A 27,187-nucleotide genomic window follows, 5' to 3' on the forward strand; every position below is an offset into this window, starting at 1 on the left:
TGATGTGGTACAGGTGGTTGGCTGATATCCATTTGTGAAAACCTGCACAATTCCTTGATTTCAAGGCTAGAGTGGATCATTGTGATCATCTAATCTGACCTCTTGTGTAACACAAGCCATAGAATGTACCCCAAATAATTCCTATGGCATATATTTTAGAAAAATATCCAATCTAGATTTAATAACTTTCTTAGACTCGTAGACTTTAAGGCCAGAAGGGAACATTATGATCATCTAGTCTGACCTCCTGCACAATGCAGGCCACAGAATCTCATCCACCCACTCCTGTAACAAACCCTAACGTATGCCTGAGTTATTGAAGTACTTAAATTGTGGTTTAAAGACTTCAAGGTGCAGAGAATCCTCCAGCAAGTGACCCATGCTCCACGCTGCAGAGGAAGGCGAAAAACCTCCAGGGCCTCTGCCAATCTGCCCTGGAGGAAAATTCCTTCCCGACCCCAAATATGACAATCAGTTAAACCCTGAGCATGTGGGCAAGACTCACTCACATCTTGTGGATGTGCTAATTGTGACTAATATAGCCATCTCAAATTCATGCTGACTACAACCTTTGCTGTTCAGCCTCACCATCCCTTGTGTATGTGTCTGTGACATTCCCCAGGTACAATCTGGACAGCTGTGTCCCCTCAAATCTCCAACCCAGGACGCCTTTTAAACTGCTTCCTTCTTCGAGCGACCACTCCTGGTCCTGTTCACACACAGCCTCTAACATGAATGTTCTGGCCAGTCACTCATGAATTACATACAGGGTGACACCAGAAACTTCCCAGTCCCAGACCTTCCCCCAGAAATGTGCATCTTATACTGCCCAGCACGATTTTGGACAATACCAGGACAATACCAGCTCATAGAGTGTCATTTCATCAATGAAAAATGAAATGCACAAATCTTGCTATCTCAAGTGGAGGTTCCCAAACACTTCAATCCTAATGCACTGGTTCAGATAAAACAAAACAAGTTTATTAACTGCAGAAAGATAGATTTTAAGTGATTACAAGTAATGAGGCATAAAAGATTCATTACAAAGAAAATAAAAAGATAAAGCACAAACTAATACTTAACTTAGCAAGCTAAATGGATTCAAAGCAAAGGTTTTTCTTACCGTATGCTTTGTACAGTCTTTACTGGATGGAAGCCTCCAGGCCAAGACCCCTCCCCCAGTTCAGTGTTTCTTCAGGCATTGTTGCTGCCATGAGCAGAGAGTAGTGGAGTGGAGAGGTAATTTGTGTCATGTGTTGTCTATTCTTATACCATTCTCCCCTCTTTGAGGATTATCTCTAGCTCGGATTCAGGTGACAGCTAGTCTGTTTACATGGGAACCCCCAGATGTTTTCCATTACCAATATATAAATTTCTCCCTTACATCCTTCTTCCTGACAAAGAATGGCTGCTTAACTAGGTGATGGTCCACTTGACTTTGTTGATACCTGGCTGAGGTGTTGATTTGTCTTTTGTTTCCTGAGTAACTGGTTTGTGCCTGCTTTTCTAAGCTTGGAACAGGTTAAAACAAAGTTATGTAGTGGAATCCTATAACTTTGCATACAATATTCCCACACATATGGCATGGATAACAATGTTCAGCAGATAATGAGTTTTCAAATTATACCTCAGAAGGCATACGTTGTACAAAATTTATCATCGTTTTGTAAAAGGGATGAGCATAGAAGTACAGTCTGTCACAGTGTCTGTTTTAGAATATGTATAGTTGGTGAGTGTATTTTCCTGCTTCCTCCCTCTGCCAGAGTACTGTTAAAATTGCAGCCGCAAGATGCTTCCAAGGACCTTTTGAAAGATACAAGATTATTCAAAGCATGCCCTGTAAGGTATAAGGATAAGATATTACATTATTAGTATGGGGAGTGAGCATGCTAATGCCTGTGGTGAGCTTCCTAGTATGCCAAGTGTGAACTAGGTTTTTCCAAAGGCTGAGGAGACTTAGCTAACCTGAGTACTTGAAAAGACAAAGAAACCTCTGACTTTTTGCCAACCCTAACTTTAGTGCTTACTAAACATTATATAAGGCAAGAGATTTTTAAGCCATTATAGTAATTAAACATTATTGTCTTAATATTTTTGTCTGGGGGCCAGGAGTATTGATGGTGGAGTGGCGGATATATATGTATTCTAGTTTATCTATTGCTACATTTGTTATATTGGTATTGCTACTTTTATTGGGGCTTGAGAGGCATGTAACCATTAACAACCTTCTGAAATAGACTTTTTATCATAATTGTTTGCAGGTGGAACTGAGAAGAGGAAACAAATGACAAATTCAAATTTCAGTAGTAAACTTAATATTTCAAACCTATTTTCACAATTACTCTCTGCACTACAGATCAGTTGCAATTAAAAAGCATCGTCATTGTCACTCATGTTTCACCCCTCACCTCTAATGTCTTTCAGTCTGCATATCTACATGAGTGTTGAACTAGAGGGAAAAACATTTGAAGTGAGTGCTATGAGGTGACATGACTGGTGATCTGGACTTTATTTAGGCCCCACAAAAGTTTGGCTATTTAAGCCTCGGTGTTTATAAAAGAGTCAAGTCATTGGGATAAGAAGGTGGTTTGGGTGGTGAACAACAATCTGTCACTCTATTGTTAAAGGACAAGATGGAGAAAGGTGAGAGCAAGAGGGAAGAGGATGTGGAATTGATAGTACATAGGATACGATTGTACCTGCACATTTTATCGAGGTCTTTTAATCTGTGATTGTGAAATGCAAATCTGTACGTAGAGGAAACCCCCCTGTTCTGACAGAAAGAATGCTTAGATTCTGTATTGACTACTGTATGAAATTAAAAGTGCATTCTTGTCTACAATTGTCAGTCAATAGCAAGTAAGCACATATTGCTCTTCATTGGCACAATATCACCATTAAGAGACCAAATTCCTCTGACCTTACTTATGCAAATAGTCTGATTGACTGCCATAGGACTACTTGCAGTAAGATTGGTGTGATTTGTCTCTAGGTGTTAAACTGTATGTCAGACATCACCTAACTGATTTATCCCATTCTTTTCAGTCAGTGAGATGCTGCAGCAGCCAAAATACAGTACCACAAACAACATTGCTACATCCTACATGTGAAAATTCATCCTTCACTTTTATAATTAAAAGGAGTGCATGCATAAACCATTTCTTAACTACCAATAACTCTGATTATGAAGATAACTATAGCTTAGCAAATAATATCAAATTTTGTACAGGAAAACGTTGCAGTTGTGCTGACATCCTGCATATCAAGCTTGAGGCCAATGTGAATTAAAATAGCAGCAGCATAAAACTCTATAAAAATGGATATATGAAAAGAATATGATTAAAGATTCTTACTTGAAGCAGTGTTTCCAAATGCTAATAAAATAATAGTACATGTGCCAAGTTCCACAGTTACAATAGCTCATACCTTTGTGTCAAATCTTTCTTGACTTTCATGAGTAGTCCAGGGCCCTGATCCATAAGCAACTATCCATGAGCGCAAGTTTGAGGCCCAGTTGAGCTCAATAGGGTTATTTAAATGAGTAAGGAAAGAAGGGTAGGCAATTTATTTTTGTACATTTCATAAACATTGGAAACAAAATAGAAGCTAAGGTCTTCATTAAAATGTGTATATAGATAGAAAAAAACCCAGGATCAATCAATTTACTTTCATGGTGAAAAATAAACCAAAGGTTAAAATAAAGGCTCCTGTGTGATGTTTAATTCTAGAATTTTTTTTATTGGGAGTTATATTAATGTAGGAGGACAGGATTTGCCCACATATGAGATTTATTTTCCCAATACAGCAGTCTAATTTTCTTCAGTTTAGTTTTATATTTCTTTTTAACAGTACTGTCCTGCAGAGGCTGTGAGGAGACAGAGCTGTATAAAGATATGAATGAGTGAATGTGGCTTTTAATATTAGGACTCCTAGTACTCCACACCTGATTTGGAACTATTTGAATATTTGCATGCAAATAAAACTTAGAACACGAGGCAGCCTATGGATGGTAGGAAGAAATAATGGGCCTGATTCTCCCCAGCCTTGCATGTAGTGTAGCCATTTACACCCATGCAAATTGGGTTAAAACATTACCTCATCAGAAGAGTAACATTTTATGCTCATTTCATATTTTCTTTTTGTAGGTATAAATGACCATACAGGGTGCAGGGCAGTGGAGAATCAGGCCCAGTATCTTGATTGAATATTATATTATCAAAATGTAACTAATTGCCAACTTCATCACCAAACATCTTTGTTGTACCTTGTCATGGGTTCACCTGAACCAGTGGAGCGTCTCATAAAGCTAGCTCCCTTTCATTTTACAGCAGGCAAACTGATACCCAACTTGAGATGGCCATCTGGGCTTGAAGTTCTTCAATATGAACAAAACAGTATTTCGCTGACTCTGTCAAAAGGGGCAGTCAGTGTTAGGCCCTGATGAGGCAGGGTTAAGATGAAGAAGATCCTTCCTCCCTTCTCCCAGCTTCCCCAGAACTGCCCCCTGGAGGAAGGCAACAGACAGTCCTTTTTACCTTGCATGCGGGGCCTGATTGGCTTTTGCCCACTCCAGACCCTTCAAGCCACTGGAGGACCAATTCTTATTGGTTCGGCTAGCAACTGATCCTGGATGATATTTTAAGGGATCTCTTAGAGGTCTAAACCCACTGTTTTTTTCCCCCACTTTTAAGCGGGGTGCACCAAAGTGACAGGGTCTTGTCACACACCCCTTTCCACCATCCTAGTTTTGCCCTTTTCCTACTGAAAGCCCTTCAGGGAAGAGATCAGGCCTAATTCTCCTCTCATTTGTACCAATTTTACACCTTACCAACTTCATGGCCATTAGTGGCATTATTCCTGATTTACATTGATGTGAAGAGTCAGGCCCATGCACTTGAAGAGAATAATCTTCTCTGACATTATACAATTGAGGCATTTGTAAGTGAACATTTAGACCTGCTCTTCATCCTGTTCATTCAGTGCCTACCAATCAAAAGATCAAAACAAAATAAGCATTCATAGTTGAAAGTCTGAATAAAATGGAAGATTTTAGCCTTTTTTCTGTAAATGTTTTATTTTCTTCTGCACAGGTGTGGATCTGAACTCACTGCGCCAGATGAAGATTCAGAGACCTATGACAATGCTTGCAGATGTCAAACAACTTATATTGGCTGGAGGGAGTGTGAATCAAAAGAATGATAAAGGAGTTACACTGGTAAGTGCATGTTGATTCAGATTCCAATCCTGTGAACATGCATTTGCTTCACTTTTCGCACGTGGGTAGTCCCAATGAAGTGCATAAATATTTGCAAGTTGGGGGTCTAAGGCTTTTGGCTTCAGTGGGGCTCTGTGCAGGTAGAAGGGTCTGCCTACACAGAGACAGATGCAGGATGGGGGATGAAATCAGTGTGCCTGCATGCTACATAAAGTAGGATCCAGTTATTGGTTTGTACGATATTTGGCATTTTAAAGTAGGTTAGTATTGCATCTATTTCATAAAGATGTGTTTCTTACTCAATCATAGTTTTGAAAACTACGCTGTACATATGCATCTATATGAGCCATTGGACATTTGAGTGATGGGAACTTTAAAAAAAACCTTAGGCAGAAAAATATGGTACTGCACAGATTTTCAAGCCATGATGATTATGAACTCCTGCATAACACAGGCCCTAGAATTTCACCCAGTGATTAACTTCTGGTTGACCCATAACTTCTGGCTGAGCGAAAGCATATCGTTCAGAAAGATATCCAGTCTTGATGTAAAGACTTCAAGTGATGGATAATACACCACATTGCTAGGTAAATTATTCTAATGATTAATAACTCACTGACCAAAATTCATGCCTTATATCTAGTCTGCGTTTGTTTAGCCTCCAGCCACTGGATCTTGTTACACCTTTGTCTGCTATATTAAAAAGCCCTCTACTATCATTATTTTTTGAAATGGCTGCCATTTCAACTGTCCAGTTTCATTGTATCACAATAATATCAAATTATTGCTTCCTAATATAAAAAGCAATAGCACAGCTATGATAGGATATATCTCAATGTACAATGTCTGGTATGATTATATACCATGAGGGAAGATCAGGAAGTTTGTCCTCGGAATCCAAATATGGAATTTCCTGACTTTATATTCTTAGATATTTATTGCAAATAATCTAAAATCAGAAAAAAAGGGTCTCTGAAATGTTGTCTGATTAATTCCATGGTTTTAAAATATCACTGTTGTCTTTAAAATATCATCAATTAAAACATTAATTGAACATGTGAGTAGCAGCAGGTATTTACCTTCATGGCTGGGATTATCAAGGAGTTCAGTTATAGTGGTATGTAGCTGGACACAGCTGACTTCTTTTACTTCTTCAAGTGTTGGTCCCTATGTGTATTCTATACATGGGTATGCATTCGCGCCATGCACCCGAGTTTGGAAGTTCTTCAGTGCCCGTTGACCTACACGTGCAGTAGCTTCCCTCATGTTCCAACTATGGATATAATAGGGGGTGTAGGTCAATGCCTCGCCAATTCCTTCTTATTGGCTCATGACCGGAGTCAGAATTATGTTCTCCTACAGTAACAACCTGTAAAATAAACTCATTGTAAATAGTTTTTATATCTAGTTTGTAAGTCACAGTTATTATAGTGTATAGTCTGTATAGCAGGGGTCGGCAACCTCTGGCACGCGGTTCGCCAGGGTAAGCACCCTGGCGGGCCGGGCCAGTTTGTTTACCTGCCGCGTCTGCAGGTTTGGCCGATCCCTCGGCCCGCGCCGCTTCCCGCCGCCCCCTTTGGCCTGGAATGGCAAACCACGTCCAGTAGGAGCCGCGATTGGCCAAACCTGCGGATGCGGCAGGTAAACAAGCTGGCCCGTCCCGTCAGGGTGCTTACCCTGGCGAGCCATGTGCCAGAGGTTGCCGACCCCTGCTGTATAGGATAGTTCCCCTTTTCACCCCATTCGGGGGGAAAACCTCCCTGGTCTTGGACTATGCCCAGAGTCCCAGGATTCAGGACTTGCATCTCCTTTCCTTGCTCCTTCTCCATCAGTGATGTCAATGGTGCTTGTACTGCTAGGTAAAACATACATCTCTGCAAAGTGCAGCATTTGTAGATTTTCCAACCCAGAACTAGAGAGGCCCAAGAGCTCTGACTTAAGTTCCTGATGGAGGAAGCTAGGAGGCCCCACTCTGACCCGGACCCAGGAGATTCCCCTCCGTACATTGGACTCAGCCAACTACCAGCACCCCTCCAAGCACGAGCCTTGGAATGGAGCCTCTGCCACTGAAGCCTAAAGACTCCTTGAATAGGGCTCCCCATGAGAGAAGAGGGCACTCTCATGGATGCACCGCAGAGGACTGCCATAAAAAATGCATTTCCTCCCCAAGCTGGTCCAGGTCGGTTGAGATTCATGTATGGATCCCATGGTACTGGCACCAAAGACCCTCTGGCTTGAGGGCAAAGCACAAGGCAGTGTCAGTGGGACCAAAATGTAACGATAGGCGCTTGCTGGTCCCATCTTCCAGTGTGAGTCAGGAAGCACCAATCGGTAACACCTCATTTAGCCAAAGTACAACCGACTGTGATGGATGAGCTGGGTCCTTCTGGTGCTCCCATGGGAACTCCTCAGACTCTGGGCCACACTGAGACTTTTGTAACACCAGAGGATATATTTCTCCCCTATCTGCTGTCTCCACTCCGTTTGGACCCTTCACTTCTGAGAGATGTCTTTACCCCTCAGGAAGAACCATTCTCAATGTCCCAGGAGCAGCTTTTGTCATTGGGCGGAGCACCCCAGTACTGATGGTACCACTGCTACTGACTGAACCATCCTCGTAAGTGGAGGAACTAGAGGAGAAAGGATCTCCAGGAAGGCCCAGGAGCCCTGATAGACAGTCAAGAGGCTATGCTTATCATCCCTCTGGATATGAACCCTCCATAGAGAGGTGGTACAGATTCCCTTTCAGGCTGCCAAGACTGATGGATCCCTTCTTCTGGCCCAAGGGCCCCTCCAGGGCAGGTACATGGATCCCTCTCAGGAACCGTTCCTCTCCTCCCCCTCTCATCATCTGGTTCTGTCGGTTTACAAAGAGGAAGAGCCAGAGCTGTTACCGCCAGTTCCAATGGGGGCTTCTTTGTCTTTTCTAGATGATGCAGCTAACCTGTCGCTGACAATTTACAGATCCCGCTGGAAGAGGTTCAGAACCCCCAACTCTTGGACATTTTACAGCCACCAGGACTGACCAAAATAGCCCTTCCAATTAATGAGGCTTGGAACTGGCCAGAACAGTTTGACACACACTAGCATCATGTGTCCCTACACCAAAGAGGCATTATTTTGTTCCTCCTAAAGTAGCTGACTTTCTTTTTTCCCCACCCTGGCCTTAACTCTCTAGTGATACGCAGCCACAAAAAGAAATCCACCCCCACAGAAAATGGCCCAAAGAGACTGGACCTTCTTGGGAGGAAGGTATTCTCATCCACATGTCTACAATTTTGCATACGTAGTTACCAATTTCTATTAGCTAAATACAATTTTAATACCTACAGCAGCCTTGCAGACTTCAAAGATAAACTCCCCATGAAAGACTGAGCCCAATTCCAATCTTTTATAGACGAGGGAAGATTGGTGGTGAATGTAGCTCTTTAGGACTCCACAGATACAGCATCTAGAAGTTTGGCCACAGGATTTGTCATGTGAAGGGACTCCTGACTCCAATTGTCATGCTTTCTTAGAGAAGTCCAAAACACCATTCAAGACCTTCCCTTCAATGTGTCCAATCTCTTTAACAAGAAGTCAGACGAGTCTCTTAGCTCTCTAAAGGACTCATGAGCCACACTGCAATCCCTAGGGATTTGCATTCCAGCCCCCAGGAGGAGACACCAGAGGCAGTCCTTTAGGTCACAGGCACCCCCTTCACATGCTCCATATTACCAGCATCTAACCAAGCCTCCACGTAAATAGCAAAGGACTAAGAAGTCCGCTTTCCCAGCTCCCTGGACTGCCACATATTCTGCCTACTCACAGCTGCAGGCCCAGGGCCAATTTTGAGATAAAGGTTGAGACCCAGGCACCAACACAGATGCTACCTACACCTTGCCCTTTCATCTTTGGAGGCCATCTTAGTTTCTTTGCCCACACCCTGAACAAGATCACCATGGACAGTTGGGTTCTGGAGCTTATGTATCAGGGATACTCTGCAGAGTTTCTTTCCTACCCTCCTCACAAGCCACCTCACTGATCACCCTCTGGGAACCACTCTCATCAACTAATTCTTCAACAAGAGGAAGAATCCCTCTTTCACCAGTGAGTGATAGAATACATCCTCCCTCAATACCAAAGGAGAGGTTTCTATTCCCCATAGTTCCTAATCCCCCAAAAAGACAGAGGGTGGAGACCCATCCTGGACCTTTGGCAACTCAACATCTTTATTTGAAAGCTGAAATTTAGGATGATTATGCTAGCATCTATAATCCTCTTCCTCAGGAAGGAATGTGGCTCACAGTTCTCAACATGATGAGCACATATTTTCACATAGATATTCACCCATATCACAGGAAATTCCTCCACTTCATGGTTGGTCAAGAGCACTACCAGTTTTGTGTCCTCCCCTTTGGGCTGGCTATGGCACCCAAGGTATTAATCAAAGTGTTTGCCCTGGTAGCTGGTCAAATATGACACAGGTGATATACGGTGTTCTTATAGCTGGACAATTGGCTCCTATAGGCTGCTCTTGCCAAGAAGTAATGTTAGAAATAAGGTTTCTTTGGCACCTTCTTACCACCTTAGGGATTTGCATAAACAAAGAAAAGTCTGTTTTGTCCCCCTGAAAGACAATACATTTTATAGGGATGATGCTGGATTTAGTGTCCATGAGAACATTTCTCCCCACAGACAAGTTTTATGCAATGAGCAACTTGATCTCACACATTACATGCAGACTGTAAGCTATGATACGCAGGTGTCTTTCTCTGCTAGGCCACATGACTACATGCAGCTACAGGACACCATTCGTCAGACTCCACTTGAGATGTCTGCAAGCTTGACTCCACTCAATCTACCAACCAAGAAGAGATCACATCGACTCCAGTGTCACTGTTCCTACCAGAGTTCTCATCTTCCTTGTATGGTGGTCCAACCACACAGGGTCATAATGGGAACTCCCTTCAACCCTCCCATACCGAAGGCCACTATTTTGACAGACACCTCCCTTACAGGGTGGGGAGCTCACCTGGTCACCACACTGTTCAGGAAACCTTGACCCCAAGAGAGACCAGACTATACATAAACTTGCATGCAAGGCATACTGCTCTCAGTTCTAGTAGGGGCTTCCTTCCACCCGTATGCTCACTCCATGTGTAGATAATATCAGACAATATCACCACAGTGGTCTGTATCAACACACAGGAGTGTGATCTCATCCTCTCTGCTGGGAAGCACTTTGGAATTGATGTCTCAGAAACTGCATTATGATTCAAGGTGCATACCTTCTGGGTATTCACAACTGCCTGGCAGAAAGGCTGAGCAGATACTTCTCCAGAGACCATGAATGGGAGATACACAACACTGTTCTAGCCGACATATTTCCATAATGGGGCACTCCCCTATGTGACCACTTTGCAACCCAGACAAACAGGAAGCTCCCCGTGTATTGCTCCAGGGAAGCCATAGGCTGCAATTCCCAAGGTGACGCCTTTCCTCCCATCCCCCTACTACCACAAATTTCTGAAAGATCTGTCATGGCAGAGCCACCGTCATCCTTCAGGGTCCCTACTGGCTTGGACAAGTCTGGTTCACAAGACTCCTAATGATGTCCACATGCCCACCAATCAGAATCCACCCATTTCAGGGAACCCTAACTCAGATGGGGGTTGATCAAGCACCCCAACCCAGACTCACTCCATGTTGTGGCCTGGTGTTTAGATGGGTGTCAGACACAGAATGCTAGTGCTCCACCCCATCCAAAAACTCTTCAGCCAAAGTCAGAAGGATTCCACTAGATCCTGCTACTGGGCCAAATGGCGGTGTTTCATGGCCTGGGCACAATGCCATCAGTATCCATGGGGAAGTCATACAGTCAGCATCCTAATCATTCTAGATTATCTTCTCTCCTTGAAGAGGCCCTTAGTTCACTGCGAGTACACCTGGTAGTAATTAGTGCCTTCCTCCCTCCGGTGAAGGGACGTTCTATCTTCATACACCCACCCACAGTTTGATTTATGAAGAGCTTGATCAGGACCTTTCCAGCTGTCATTAAACCTATACTTCGGTGGGGCCTAAACCTTGTCCTCTCAGTATTCACAGGCTTGCCCGTCGAGTCAATGGTAACATGTGCCATGACCTACCTATCTATGAAGGTGCATTCCTAGTGACCATAACTTCAGCCAGGAAGATCAGTGAACTAGAAGCTACGATGGCAGACCCTCCATATACAGTATTCCACAAAGAGAAGGTTTTCCTTAGGTTACACCCCAAATTACTCCCTAAGATTGTTTCTGAGTTCCATGTCAATCAATTGGTTCACTAACCTGTATTGGTCCTGAAATGCCATGCCTCTTGCACAGACAAGAGACTTCACGCTCTGGACATCAGATGTGCCCTGGCACTCTACCTACGAAGAGCCAAACAGTTTAGAAAATCTCTGAGACTCTTTGTTGCCATAGCAGAATGGTTGCATGGATAGACCAAATTCCACAGAGGATTTCTTAAGTGGGTTTCAGGACGCATATTAAAATGCTACAAAATAGCACACCTTCCCTCTTCTGGGGGTATCACAGATCACTCCACGTGAGCACAAGTGGCCTCCATGGCATCCTTATCGGATGTTCCGCTACAGGACATCTGCAGAGTGGCAACTTGGAGTTCTGTCCACACCTTCGCATTACACTACTCTCTCACTCAAGCTGCAGCCGCGGGTGAGGCCAAAGGACTGGCCGTACTACAAGCATCTCTGCTACCAGCTTCCTCGCACCCTCCTGCACTCTGAACACTGCCAACTAGTCACCCACTTGTGGAATACACATAGGGACCAGCACTCAAAGAAGAAATGGAAGTTACATACTGGAACTGGAGGTTCTTGAAGATGTGTGGTCCCCATCTGTATTCCACTACCCACCCTTCTTCCCCTTTGCTCCAGATCCTGTAGGAGTGCAGTAAGAAGGGGAACTGGAGAGGTGTTGACCCACACCACCTATTATACTCCCTGTCAGGAACACAAGAGAAGCTACTGCGCACATGTGGGTCAACAGACACTACTTTGAAGAACTTCTGGATTTGGGCGCATGGCATGCATACCCATGTGTGGAATACAGATAGGTACCACACATCTTGAACTACCTCCAGTTACAGTAACTAACCTCCATTTTATTATGAAGAACAAATATGCACTATAAAAAGAGAAGGTTTAGAGAATCCATCTTTTAGTTTGTTGCACAAATACTGGAATCTGGCTGGCTCTTGAAACTTGGCAAAAGAGGATTGTGACGGTGTTTGACTCACCACTGTGGCGCCTCCTTCTGGCTGTCCTGGGAATTAGCTCAGGGTTGTCGGTGCACCCTCCTCAGGTGGTATCTCGCCTGTCGTCACTCCTGTCTCCACATCTCTCCTGTCTCCTGTCTCTGCATCGCTCCCTGGACCACGTCGTTCTCTTCTGGACACAGCCCTCTGGATTGGCTCCACTCAGTTCTTTCCCCGTTTCCGGCGGATCAATAGTCCTCAGTCTAACCACTTGCCTCAGTGGCAATCTACAGTCGCAGTTCTAGCCACTCATCTCAGTGGCAGACTGCAGTCCATGCATTGGCCACTTCCCTCAATGACCATTGGGGGTAAGGGTGGTGGCAGGGAGAAGTCCAGGCCCGCCTGCTACTCCAGGCCCTAACCCAGGGACCCTATAGCCGGCAGCTATGTGCTGCCCCTCCTCCAACTCCACCATCTCCTTCCCTGGGCCACTTCCTCAGCACTTCTCCTCTGCTCTTCTATCAGGGCCTCAGTTTGGCAGCCATCAGCCTGGAGCTTTCTCCTGTTCTGCTGACCCTGCCCAGCACTTCTCTGACTATGGTGTGCCAGCCCTCTAAGCAGCCAGTCCTCCTCCCACAAACTCCAGGGAGTGACTGCCTCTGCTTTGCTCAGCAGCCCCTTCTTATATGGGCCAGCCTGGCCCTGGTTGGCTCCTCCAACAAACCTTCCCCTAATTGGCTGGCACTACAAGCCTTTTCCTTATTGGCTGCCTCCCGCACAGCCTCCCCAGGGTGGCTTTAACCCTTTACATCTCAGTGCGCCTAGCCGTCCCATCACAGGGATATTTGTGTTTGAATGTCGTTTATTTGGACTTTAATTTCTGAACTGCATTTGTTGTCTGACAGCAAATAGATACAGAGTGGACTATTTTTCTTTTGTTGGGGATTTATGTTATGCAAAGCCTTTGTTTTGTGATCTGAGAGATAAAATATCCAAAAGGCACGTTTCAGCAACAGACTATGTTAGACTGATTTCCTCCCCGTTCATTAATATGGAGTCAGCCTGTCTGTGTCAAAAGATTCTGGCAATGGGCTTTTTGCTGTACCTGATAAACCTATCTATACAGAGACAATAGCAAAAATCCCATTTCTGGCTCGCAAAAGGAAGCCTGTTTCATGGTGATATCATCCAGAGTCTCTGTATTTCATGGCTGAGAAGTAACTGTTTTGAAATGCAAGGGAAAACTAAAAAGCTTTTACAGGATGTGAATTAATAAGATTGCAGCAAGTCTTTTTTTGTAATGCTGTTGTTTCCCATGCTCTCACTTTTTTCTGTGTATAAGCAACTGAATACATTTTATGTTCATTGAATGGTTTTCATGCCTGGAGTTGTAATGTCAGTCATAGTTAGAAGCTGGGCACAAATACATTCCCTATTCCATAACAGTTAGGTGTACCAAGGAGATAAACCTATCACCAGGATGACAGGCTGCATCAAAACCATGGCCAATTTATCAGAGCAGCCTAGTATAACAGCATCCCAAGAGTGATATAACTTTCTTTTAAATATTCAGTCCACACTTCTCAGCAGCAATGTGAAAACTACAAGTCTGGAAAAAGGCACTATGAGTTCCAGGCAAACTGCAGTACATTAGGAAATAATGTGTAGTTCTGCACATTCATTATCCAAATATTTTACTTCCTGATTTGGCACATCTCTGGCAGCCTGCACTGGTAGGGCTCCCATGGAGTGGCTCAAGCCACTATAGATACATATGTATGAATATAGATATGTGTGTGCATGTACATAGAGAAAAAGCTTGCTGGCTGGCAAAATGAAAAATCTTTGTTTAAAATGTTTCAGTCAAAAAGTGTTGGTTTTCCCTAGTGAAGTTTTAAGCCAATTCAGAATGACAGTTTTCATTCCTAATTGACATTTTGACATACAGTATAATTTTGTTTTGTTTTAGGCAAAAGGTCAAAACCACATTTTAAGTCGAAACAAAATTTAATTTTTGTTTTCACATTTCCCCTGGGGAAATCAAAACTTTTCATTGGAATTGGCATTTTCCCACCAAAAAGCCCTCCGTTTTGACAAAACTGTTTTTTTTGATGGGAGACTTTTCCACAGAAAAGCTCTGATATAGCTTTATATCTATGATGGTCTCAATGGAAACTATCTATATAAATTATAGACATAGCTGAAGAAGAAATAAGTGGGAAAGAGAGCATCCAGTCCTAGCCCTGCTAAAGGTTGGCCCCTCTGTGCAGCTACCCTGGGCCCATTCATCCCTAGCACAGGGTAACTGCAGGAGCCTTTTTGCCAATAGGCAGCCATTCCAATCCTGAGTGCAACCCTCTTCCCTACCTGCCTCATTTAATGCTGCTTCAGGCAGAAATAACTCAGGAAAAGATATCAGATGAATATCTATTGCCTCGGTAGAGGACAAGGCCACATACAGTGGTTTCTCCCCTTCTCTCCTTAGTCCAGTTTGCCCAGAATCTTTTGGAATCCTGATTCCATGGAGGTCTGGCAGAAGTGATTCCTTGTGGCTGTGGAAAGGACAGTTATTTTGTACTGCTCCCCTCCCACATCTCCAGGATAAAGCCTCCCGGTTTCTCTGACATTTGCTTATGGAATAAGAGGTGGATACTTGGACCCTTAGAAAATATCAGCTTGAGAACAAGTACCACTGATCAGTAATCTGAACCATTTCCTAACCTGAATCATTTGGGACATTTGAAGTATATCCCTCATGATAATACATGTTTTTATTCTCCATGCATAAAAACTGAGTTTCCAGGAGGAATCCCTAATGGCAGATTATCCCTGATACAGTATCTTCTATTGTACTTTTGTCTATTCATCCATTTAGTTTCTAGTATTTTCATTATCCTACAGCCTCTTTCATGTTGGTTAGCTTTTGTGTGTCCGTATATACACTTCTACCCCGATATAATGCGACCCGATATAACACGAATTCGGATATAACGCAGTAAAGGAGTGCTCCAGGGCAGGTGAGGCTGCGCGCTTCGGCGGATCAAAGCAAGTTCGATAAAACGCAGTTTCACCTATAACGCGGTAAGATTTTTTGGCTCCCGAGGACAGCATTATATCAGGGTAGAGCTGTACTTGTCTGATTTTATATTGTATTTGTTTTAATTACTGTTCTCCATCTGTAATGAAAATAATGTACATGCAGAACACATGCAGGAGCCAGGCATTGAAACAAAAAATTGTACAGTTTAACTTCTGGTTTCCAAAACCGGGGGGAGGGATAGCTCAGTGGTTTGAGCATTGGCCTGCTAAACCCAGGGTTATAAATTCAATCCTTGAGGGGGCCATTTAGGGATCTGGGGCAAAAATCTGTCTGGGGGTTGGTCCTGCTTTGAGCAGGGGGTTGGACTAGATGATCTCTTGAGGTCCCTTCCAACCCTGACATTCTATGACTCTAAAATTAACCTCTAACAAGTAAGGCTATTTTCTGAGCTTCATCTTTCCCCTTCTCCCTCATTCTTTAACACCTCATCCCATACTCTCCTTGCTGCTCAAGATGACAGTGTTTTCACAAGCATCTCCATCACTCAGCTCAGTTACAATTTTTATTCTTTAATATATCATGGAGCTGGCTAGTCAAGAGTCCCAGTTCTAATCTTTTAAACATTGAAACATGCAGGGAGGTGAGACCAGAAAAAGAAAAATAATTACAGTGGAGTAAAATCATAGAGGCTTTGTTCTGTGACTATGATTTCCCCAGCATAACCTCTGCAAAGCCAATGAGTTTCGTGCCATTGCGTGTTAATAAATTAAATTGGGAGCAGTAAAGCACCATCATCTCCCAATTGAGATTTTAAAACTGTGACAAAAATAAATTAGGCCATGGACCGAGCTCTGTTGGAAGGTATGAATTTGCCTGGGCTCATAGAACCTGTGCAGGTGCCTCGGATTGAGGGCAAAGATAGGAAACATGAAGTGAACAGAAAAGGAAGGATGAAAATTATAAATTGTAAGAGCAGAGTGTGGGTCAGACTAGATCATTAATGCAACACTTGATGCTGATTGGCTGGAATTCTCCTTTGTTCTGATATTTCCTGCTTTAATTTCTAAACACTGAAAACCTCTGCTCAAACTGGATTTCTGCAATGTTTGGAATATTGTTCTCAAATACTGATTTTGCATTTCTCATTTTCATAATTTGCCTGGTTTTGAAAGAAGAGTATTTCCTCCTCCCCACAAGTCAAACTTTTGGGCAAGTTAAAATGCCTGCTAATCACATATGTCTTGTGAAAGTCTTTAAAATAATACACTGCTTTTGTATTATTCACAGCTGCACATAGCCTGTGCAAATGGGTACAAGGATGTGGCATCTCTGATACTGGATCATGGTGCTGATGTCAATGTCGTGGATAATCAGTACTGGACCCCTCTGCATTTGGCTGCAAAATATGGACAGGTAACGTTTGATTTTTCTCCTGCATGTCTTTTCAGGGTATGTTGTAGCCTCCTTTTTCAGTAGTGAGCATTTTTAAATGGGAATATTTTAATGTATTAAAGAAGAACATAGTTTTGGTTAGGTAAATAGAGTATAAAATAGGGTGACCAGATGTCCCGATTTTATAGGGACAGTCCCGATTTTTGGGTCTTTTTCTCATATAGGCTTATATTACCTCCCCACCCCCTGTCCCGATTTTTCACATTTGCTGTCTGGTCACTCTAGTATAAAATAACAAAAATATATAATAATCCAGGCATCACTTGAAAATAAATATCATAAAACTATTAACCTGATACAGGCCATTAAAAGACAACTTGCTGTTCTCAGTAAAAAAAAAAAAAAAAAAAATCAGCAAAAATTACATTTACATTGAATTTTTTTTTGGGGGGGGGGAGCCAAAACAAACATTTGTGCTTCATATTTTGTTGCAAATATCATACTTTGATGCCATTGGCTAGAGTTTAGTCAAGACAAAGCTACATAGCAAAGGAGCATCCACGGGATGCATTCCAAGCCTGGCTTCCTCAAAGCTTCCAAAATTGGCATTCAGTGAGCCCCCTATTTATTGAAATGCGGAAGGCTGTTCTGGTCTGGATTTAGGACTCATGGGAAGTGTTTTGTGTCTTATAGTGTAAATCCTCCTGGTCCACTACTATACACCGACCCTTGTTCGGATTATTCTGCTTTTGCCGGGAGGAATCTTGGCAGTAGCTGTGTCTGGTGGGGCGGGGGGGAGAACGGGAAGGTGGAGAGGTATGGCCAGACAGAATATGGTTTGAAATATAGGTGCAAAACTACATTTCTTTTCTATATTTTATCCCATTTCTAATGCCCAGTTCCAACACTTTGGGTTGGAGAGAGCCATGCATTTACACACATAATTCAGGAGTTAGACGTGTTTACATTTCTGATTGTTATTTTTATAAAGTTTATTCAATAACTATAAATAAAAATCCATGTGGCCTACTGGGAGTCAGAAACTTCTTACTTCTAATCCTGGTTCTGATACTGATTCATTGTGTGACTATCAGCAAAGACATTTAGACCAAATTTTCAAAAGTGTCAACTAGAATTAAAAGCCCAACCTTTGGACACCTAGGCGTCTCTCAGTTTGGGCACTTGAAATTCTTGGATACTTTTGAAACTTGTTTCCTCAGCTACCCTACCTGTAAAATGAAAATAATTCTACTTACATGTCTTATGATAATACTCAGGGCCGGCTCCAGGCACCAGCTTACCAAGCAGGTGCTTGGGGCGGCCACTCCGGAGAGGGGCGGCACGTCCAGCTGTTCGGCAGCAATTTGGCAGACGGTCCCTCACTCCTGCTCGGAGCGAAGGACCTCCCGCCGAATTGCCGCCGCAGATCGCGATCGCGGCTTCTTTTATTTTGTTTTGTTTTGTTTGGCTGCTTGGGGCGGCCAAAACCCTGGAGCCGGCCCTGGTAATACTGTGAGGATTGATAAAGAACTATGTGTACAAGAAACTGAAAATATAAAGCACTATATAAAAGCTAAGAAAAGAAACTACGAGTATTGTATTACACTAAAAGTTAAATGGAGATAATTCAGTGCATCAAGTATAGTTCAACCTCTATCCAGTCTTTGATAGAAGCAGTAAACTCTTTTTTTCTGTTTCAGTGATATGGATATGTCGATTATTTATATGTACTTACACTGCTAAGCTTATGAGTGATGAGATATGAGAGGTGGACAGTTGACTCTTTAGGACATAAGGCTGTTTACAATGGGTTCAATTTATTTAAAAAAAAAAACATTCTTCTAATTTCTAGGCTAGGAAAGACTATGATGCTTATTTCATTTAAAAATCCCTTTCTGTTACAGTATTCTTCACATTCCGGACTAGATTTTCAGATTGCATTTTAAGCACCTAACCAGTTCCAAAAAATTACAAAGACAGGATTATTTTTGTAAATGCAATTCAGGTACTTATCACAAATATATAAAAGAGTTGATCTGACAGATTGTGCACCTACATTAGTACCCCCACTTGCTATATATAATCTATCTTCAAATTTCCAGAAACATTCAGAGAGATTTGTTATACAGAATTACATATTGATTAAAGTTTTGTTGCTTATTAATTTACAATGCATGTCCCCTTACTGTTTGTGTTCTCATTTTCACGATGTAAATGGCTTCTAACATCTCCTTTTCCCTCTTTGTTCAAACAAATAATATCCTTTGTGGCAAGAAGCAAATTAGTAGTCAGGTAAAATAGTGAATTTGAGACTAATTAATTCTTCAGTTTAAAATATTAACCTTTACTTCTGAGATATATTATACTTGTAACTCTGTGACCATATGTATTAGTAGTTGGATAGTTTTTTCCAATACTTAGGTTCAAAGATCATTGGGATTTATGTGCATAGGTTTGCACTATATTTGAATAGGTAAATTCATAGCCAAATTTCCTCTCTCAAAATAAGCCATTTTTCACCTGAACAAGTATTTGTTTGTAAATGGGGCATGAATGAAGATTTTGTGTGATAACTGTGTGTGCTAGTGTTGATTTGTCTCATTTTATATTGTTTTCTGATGCCTTAATTTGTTGGGGGTCATTAATGGATATTGTGCGGAAAAAACAATGAGAACACTTTCTGAAGAACGAACCCTGCAGTCCAAGTGCGGATCACCGAAAGTCATCACCATACTGGAAATGGTGGGAATCTGATACAGGGAGAAGGAGTGGAGCTAGTTGTGGGAAACCTACATGTTTACTATAAAGCAGTGCTCTGCAGAGGCTCCCTGTAGATGAGTTAGGGCATGTCCTTTGGATCTATGTGGTGGCATACACAGCAGCATTGCACAGGGTATTGGGGGCATTGCACAGCAGCTATGATGGCTACTGCATCCCTGGGTACATCTACACTGCATTCTAAAACCCATGGCGGCAAATCTTGGAGACCGGGTCTACAGACTTGGGCTTGCAGGGCTCACTCTATGGTGCTAGAAACAGCTGTGTAGACATTCGGGTTCTGTCTGGAGCTCAGGCTCTGAAGCCCGAGGAAGGAGGTGGGCTTCATTCAGAGCCCAGCTCCACTTCCTCCCCACAGCCTGGGATGGAGAATTCTATCCTGTATAGGCCACTGCAGCTCACAGCCCATTTGTTTGGGCTGTGTACAGTGGAGTGCATTTAGTTCTAAACATGTGCTCAAATACATCTCAGAGTAATTTAATTTATAGGTATTGGAAAGAAAAGAAATGCAAACATAATGGTTTTCCAGAATTTCTTAAACTGGGGAATACATTATCTGACTTTAAGAACACACAATTTGCAGCTCTAGCTTTTTGCAAGGCCTCCAATCCTCTCACATATAACCCCAAAGGAATTATTATTATTATTATTTATTGTGGTAGTACTCAGGAGTCTCACCCCATTATACTAAGTATGTAGGAACATATGACAAAAAATGGTCCCTGTCCCCAGATATCTGTGAACAACAACAAATAAGGAATACTGCACTGACACTCACTGCCATTAACAAATAAAGCATATTCACTTTTCCCATGCATAGTTAATGAACAATACGACTTTCAATATATTATCTTATTAACACCATGGATAATTTGCCATTTTGACTTAATAGATAACAATGACCCAGTGTGGGTTCTGTTCATAAGAGGTTACAAGCAAATCATCTTTAAATTGCTTTGTCAAGAAAGTCTCATTAGATGTGGAGGGAAATATTTCACCCAATGGATAAGCAATCAGGGGTTGTTTGTTTGTTTAAAAAAAAATCATTCTTATAATGATATTTTGAAACATCTTTTACCCTCAATATGAATTTATATGCATCTTATATTTAGAGATCTGTACTGAGTGCTTTATTATAAATGTGGTTTTTCCTCTGTGTAATGTGATGCTTTATGAGTATTGATAACATTTTGAGAAATATATCAGTTTAAGGACAACCCCACTTAAAATACCTTCCATGATTAATATGCCTCAACTGCAAATAATTTTGAGGGGAAATTAATTTATGATTAGCAATAAAATGTATTAATGGCATTTCCTGGATGTTACAATGTACTCTTTACAACTCCACCCTCTTGGAATGGGCTCTGTAATACGTGTTAGCGGTTGGTTTTGTTTAAAAGTCTCACTTAGAAAACTCATGTGAGTGATAAATCTCTGTGTGTGAGCAGCATACTGCTCTTTTATGATCTGTACACAAACACATTTGATTCTGGCTTGATACATGTTTATTACCATTTGTGTTTACAATGAGAATAGCAATATCATTCCAGGGGGTGATAAACTAATTTTATAGCAGCCTAGAATCTAAATGGATGAGTCAGTTCAATTTAGACATGAGAAATACAAAAACCTTGAAATATGGTAGTGTAGTCATAACATGCATAGTTAATCCTTGAATGTGCACATAGAAGTCCTCAATGTTCTGTGTTTATGATTCTCTCATCTTTTGAAAAATACTTGCATAACTCAATCTGAATTTTGCCTATATTAGACTAACATAAACCTGTTACCTTGGAAATTCTTCTTAAGGGCTTCTTTCCATTGTGCTTTCTGGGAACATATCAGAATGGACAGATGGGCCTTCTAGTTCCGTATCTTGTCTTTGATAATGGCCAATGATGGATACTTCAGAAGAAAACCTTAAACCTTCACAAAACATCAAATTTTACAGTATCCTACCATGACCCCATCCAATCATAATGTTATGTCTTGAGTCACAATGATTGACAGCCTGTCAAATTCTGTCCTTGCTGTTGTGCTTACAAATGCTATTTTTATTCATAAAACAATTTAATATGTCTTTGAATCCTACTAGCTGTTTAACTCCATAATGTGCTGCAGCAATGAGTTCCACAAGTTAACTGAACATTTTATTTAAAAATATTTTGTATGTAGATTTTTTATTTCATTTTCACCCTGCATTATGGATTAGGGTAACGTGGAGGGCTCTATTTTCTCATTCATTACTTTTTTCTATCGCTATATAATCTTTTCCAAACCTATTCTGTTTTTGTTTTTTAGATCCAGTGACCTAAATTTAATTGCATATTCAAAATTAGGAAACACTGTCAATTGATATAACATTTGAATATATCCTGAATAATTTTCTATGGCTCAATTAACATTTTGGACCTCTGTGCTCTAATCTTTATTATATCTTCATTATGCTGTCCACAATGACCTAAACATTTTTTTCCAGACAAGATAGAATTGAATAATTCAGGACTAGAGCTCTGTATGGGAATCCTGCAGTTTTCTCCACAGTGGTGTTTGTGAACTGAACACTGTAGGATGGTTCAAGAGAGACTGGCAGTGAACCAGCCCTTATGTATTGTTGCCTTCTTCAGAAAAGTGAAATGATCTCCACCCCTTCACCCCTCTGCTGCCTCCTGGTCTATTAATCCTGTCTGTTTTGTGGCATGCCACCTAGCTCCTGTCCCATCTTCTATCTTTGAAGATGACAGGCAAAATGATTAAGAGAACCGCTAGCCACCTAGCTACTGCTAATAGCGTTTGATGGACCTATCCTCCATGATTTTATCTAGTCCTTTTTTAAACCCTGTTATAATTTTGGTCTTCAAAACATCCTCTGGCAAAAAGTTTCACAGGTTGACTGTGCGTTATGTGAAGAAATACTTCCTTTTGTTTGTTTAAAACCTGCTGCCTATGAATTTCATTTGATGATCTCTAGTTCTTGTGTTATGAGGAGTAAATAACCCTTCCTTTTATTTACCTTCTCCACACCAGTGATGATTTTATGGACCTCTGTCATATCCCCCTTTAGTCCTCTCTTTTCCATCCTGAAAAGTCCCAGTCTTATTAATCTCTCCTCATATGGAAACTGTTCCATATCCCTAATCATTTTTGTTGTCCTTTTCTGTAGCTTTTCCAGTTCAATATATCTTTTTTGAGATGGGGCAACCTCATCTGCATGCAGTATTCAAAATGTGGCTGTACCATGGATTCATATAGAGGCAATATAATATTTTCTGTCTTATTATCTATCCCTTTTCTGCTATGCTGTTGCCTAATTACCTAGTTTTTTAGTGTCATGTGGCTGCAGAGGATCAGAGAAGGTGTGGAAGTGAGGGGAAACATAAAGTGGGTCAACAAAAGACGGAGTCAGATCCACATTAACAACCTTAAAAACTTACAAGTCTCTAGATATAAAAGTGCTTAAAGTTTTCCATGTGCATTGAAGATTCTCCTCATCCCCTCTATTCTCCACCTTTCACTAACCCCCATCTCACCCAAGTATAACTCCCCACACTGCTCTCATATCTCCTGTAGACTTGTCATTAGTACCAGGAACCTTGATTTTGTGACAAAGAATCCTGTGGCACCTTATAGACTAAGGCCTGGGCTACACTAGCGGGGGGGGGGGGGGGGGGGGGGGGGGGGGAGGTTCGAACTAAGATACACAACTTCAGCTATGCTATTCGCGTAGCTGAAGTTGAAGTATCTTAGTTCGACTTACCTCGCCGTCCTCACGGCGGCGAGTCGACTGCTGCAGCTCCCCCATCGACTCCGCTTACTCCTCCTGCCGAGGTGGAGTACGGGTGTCGATCCCCGAGACATCGAACACTACCTGCCGATCCAGTGGGTAGTATATACATACCCTAACAGATGTATTGGAGCACTCAAAAAACAAACAAAACAAACAAAAAGATGGGTCAGTAGGGTGAAAAATCCTGTAATTTATTTTGACCCTGGCATGTATTTTTGCAAAATTTAAGGAGAACAAATGTATAGATTGTGTAGGTAGGGTGATGTGATAATGAATAATGAAGGGTTAAAAAGCAGAAAAAACTGGATGGTTAGTTCCTTTCCAGACTTTTTTTGAAGATAGTATTTTTGTAAAGGAAGTATAATATTGTTTCAGAGTAATAACTGGTCTCTATTCAAGTATGTTTTCAACCATAACTCTTTTTTAAAACAAAGTCTTATGTTTAGGCATATCATATAACATGCCAGATGGGAGTGAAAAAGAAATCTTTGTTACTTCTACAGCTGTAATAAAATAGAGACTGTGCTAGTTAACCATACTTGAAAAGAAAAGAAAAGAAAAGAAAAGAAAGCATCATGTGGTTTAAAATTTAGGATGAGCAAATTGCATGAGCTTCTGTATGTGAAGAAGTTTACAGTGATTAAAGATTAAAAAGATCATGAACCTCATTAAAAATCTTGAGCTGAAAATGGATGAATGCTGCTAGATTACAAAAAAAGGCTTTGAAGCTAGTATCTTATCATTATAACATCAGAACTAAACCATATGAAAAACATGGAAGGGAAGTATTAACCCAGTTGCATTAAAGGTATAAAACTGTCCATAGCTGATCTATAATCTCAGATTCTCTATATTGCATGAGCTTCCTGTTACTGCAAAAGAAATGTCATCAGAGTCTGAATAAGACCTTCTGTTGCTATTGCCTTTTCTATGTATATTCTATGAATGTGTAGAACAAAGCAAAATGTAAATACTATTAAAACTCCAAAAGCTGAATGCACAATAAAGAGTTACTGTACACTGTGGTATTTCCATACAGTGGTACCAAAATCCTAACAAGCCAGATTGTTGGTAATATTTCACGAAACCACCCTCAAACAGTTTACAGTGAAAGCTGTCAGCAGATGCTATTTTTGGTCGCCAAGTTTCAATCAGGATACAGGAACAGTGAGGGTATGGTGTAATATGTGCCAACAGGTCTAATGTGCCCACCTGTTGCGTGTGGCTTAGAATCCATGGCACAGAGAACTTTTATTCACCTTGCTTAGAAGTAAAGCAAATGATAAAATAGTATATGCACACTTGATGTGCTTTAACTAGTATCACTATCAGCAAAACCAAACATGTGTGTTGCATATAACTTCCAGAGAAGAAATATCAGACACTGATAAGTCCATACATACCTGAAGAACGTTTGATGTTCTTATGGAAAAATATTGTAAAATATATTATAGTCACTGCTAAACATACTACATAAAATGGATTAAAACAGTGCTTGTCCAAATATTAAAAAACAAGAGAGAAAGGTAACCACTTAGGTACATCAGTCTGTCAGTGGGTGTATATACAGTATGTGTGGAGCTGTTGTCACTTTTATATAGGAATATAGGAATAAAAGTCATCCACTGTCTTGGACAGATCAGATTGCAACAGACTCCAGTTACTGCAGTATTGCCAGTCCCACACATTCAAAAATTATGAGTCAGGCCATAAAAAATCATGAGATTTAATAAATAAATACATTAAATTAAATAAATATGGGTTTCTTTTTTTATCGGTCTTTTTATTTATTTGACCTCTTGCTTCTGAGCCTCTAGGTTTCATATTTTCAAGCTTTTCCCTGCAACCATTATGGCTGGAAAGATACTTATTTTTGAAAACGCAAGCTGAGATTCTCACATAATTATGAAACTCCAGGAGCTGAGGCTCACCAAATATCAGAAATTCATAATAAAGCTGTGAAAGTTGGCAACGCTTCTATGATGTTAAATTAGAATAATACAATTGTTAAATAGAAGTTCTCCATACTTTACTGAGAACACCGTCACAAAGTGCACTTGCAAGTGTGTTTTAGAAGAAGAAAGCTTGAAAACTTTGTATGGCAAGCTAACTTGTCTAGCTTCTCTTTTTTAGGGAATTCCTAATTTAATACTACATGTATCTTTTTCAAAAGTTTACCCATGAAATAGCAATCCTTTAAACACTTCCCCCCACCCCTTTGTGTATTCATTATACACATTTCCCTGGGTTAAATATTGATTCCTGTATATTTGCGCCTAAATATCTTTTTGATTAATTTCCATTAATTAGTTTAATCGCATAAATTGAACTGCTGCTTAGTCCCATCAAATTCAACATTTCTTTTAGGTCACAACAGGGAATATATCCCTTTCACTGACTTCTGATAGTACAGATTGTTGTACTACCTGTTCATGTTTACTTTTGGTATGAATACAGATTTATCATCCTACTCCACTGTGAAGTGTAGTTTCATTCTATTTGGTTTAACTCCATGCTAACCTCCATATTGAAATAAATGTACAAAGATCATTAAATTATCATATTTCAACATTGTAACAATAGACTTGACAGTTAAAAAAAAAAAGAAAAAGAGGCAGTTTCACACTGCCACTAGCTTGCATATCAAGGCAGAGTTTCCCCCAAATTCAATTTCAGAGCTTCTGCAAACACATTCCAAGATATTTTTCACTGAATTGAACCCAAAGGGGTTGGAATTGTTCAGTATTTCAAACTGAATAGAGTATAGTTACTCAGCGAATATATATTTTCCTTGTCAAGCAGTTAGAATCTTTCATTTATGGTCGGAAATCTAGAGATTGTTTTATCCAGGTATAAATCATCCTCTTCCCTTTGGTCTTTTCTTTTCAGCAAACATGATGATCCTCAGATACAGTGTCAGTGTTTCCCTTCAGATTATATTCTATTGATTTCCCTCAAGCCAGAGAACCACTGTTGGGTTTCTATGTTCTCTCTCTCTCTCTCTCTCCTTTTTACTATTTTTCAGAAGATTTCAATACATCTTTCAAATGCTAATTGTAGACATATAATGCTAAGACAGGCAGAGAGGGTTTAACACAATACAAGATAACATTGAAACAGACATACACTTCTATGCATTAAATTCAGATTATGTGCAGGCACAGTTTTTAAGAAATAATTCAAGACTTTCAACTAAATATGTTAATGTATGTGACATTAAGTTAATGCATTATACATTGCTGTTTGACCATCACAGCACCTCAGTGATCAATATAAGTGAGCTGTCCTTGATATACTCGATGTAATAACTCTCACTTCAACATAGATATTAATTACACACACACACAAAGTTAAAGAACATTATGGAATCAAGCATTCAGAATTTTGGATATGTCAAAATTAAGATTGCCTGTGCTTAATCCAACCTCTGTGGACTATGTATTATGATATAGTCTTTAATTACATGATCACATACTATTTTTCCCACAGGACATCCAGCTTCATTCAGAGCACAGAATAGATGTTCACTTAATGAGCAGCTATTCAATATTTTTTTTCTTACTGTTCAATGGGCTGACCCACGTTTAATTTACTGCATGATATTCAACCCTGCTCCAATGACCATTTTTTTCCCCATGGGCTTTTCTATGGAGCTCACCACTATAGTATCTGAGTACTTCACAGGCTTTAATGAATTTATTTTCACAAAACCCCATGAAGTGAGGGGGTGGTG

General features: G+C 40.8%; 1 protein-coding gene across 1 annotated transcript in view; it reads left to right on the forward strand.

Annotated features, from left to right (window-relative positions):
* MYO16 (myosin XVI) overlaps window positions 1-27,187 on the forward strand; it is a 454,918-nt gene that overhangs the window by 105,547 nt on the left and 322,184 nt on the right. The window contains exons 5-6 of the mRNA XM_029913187.1: window positions 5,091-5,215; window positions 16,782-16,907. Of these exons, the coding sequence (XP_029769047.1) occupies window positions 5,091-5,215; window positions 16,782-16,907 (251 nt within the window). The remainder of the gene's footprint in view (window positions 1-5,090; window positions 5,216-16,781; window positions 16,908-27,187) is intronic.

Source organism: Terrapene carolina, unplaced genomic scaffold (genome assembly GCF_002925995.2).
Source record: "Terrapene carolina triunguis isolate 2854851 unplaced genomic scaffold, T_m_triunguis-2.0 Scaffold21, whole genome shotgun sequence".
In the NCBI taxonomy this organism is placed as follows: Eukaryota; Metazoa; Chordata; order Testudines; family Emydidae; genus Terrapene; species Terrapene triunguis.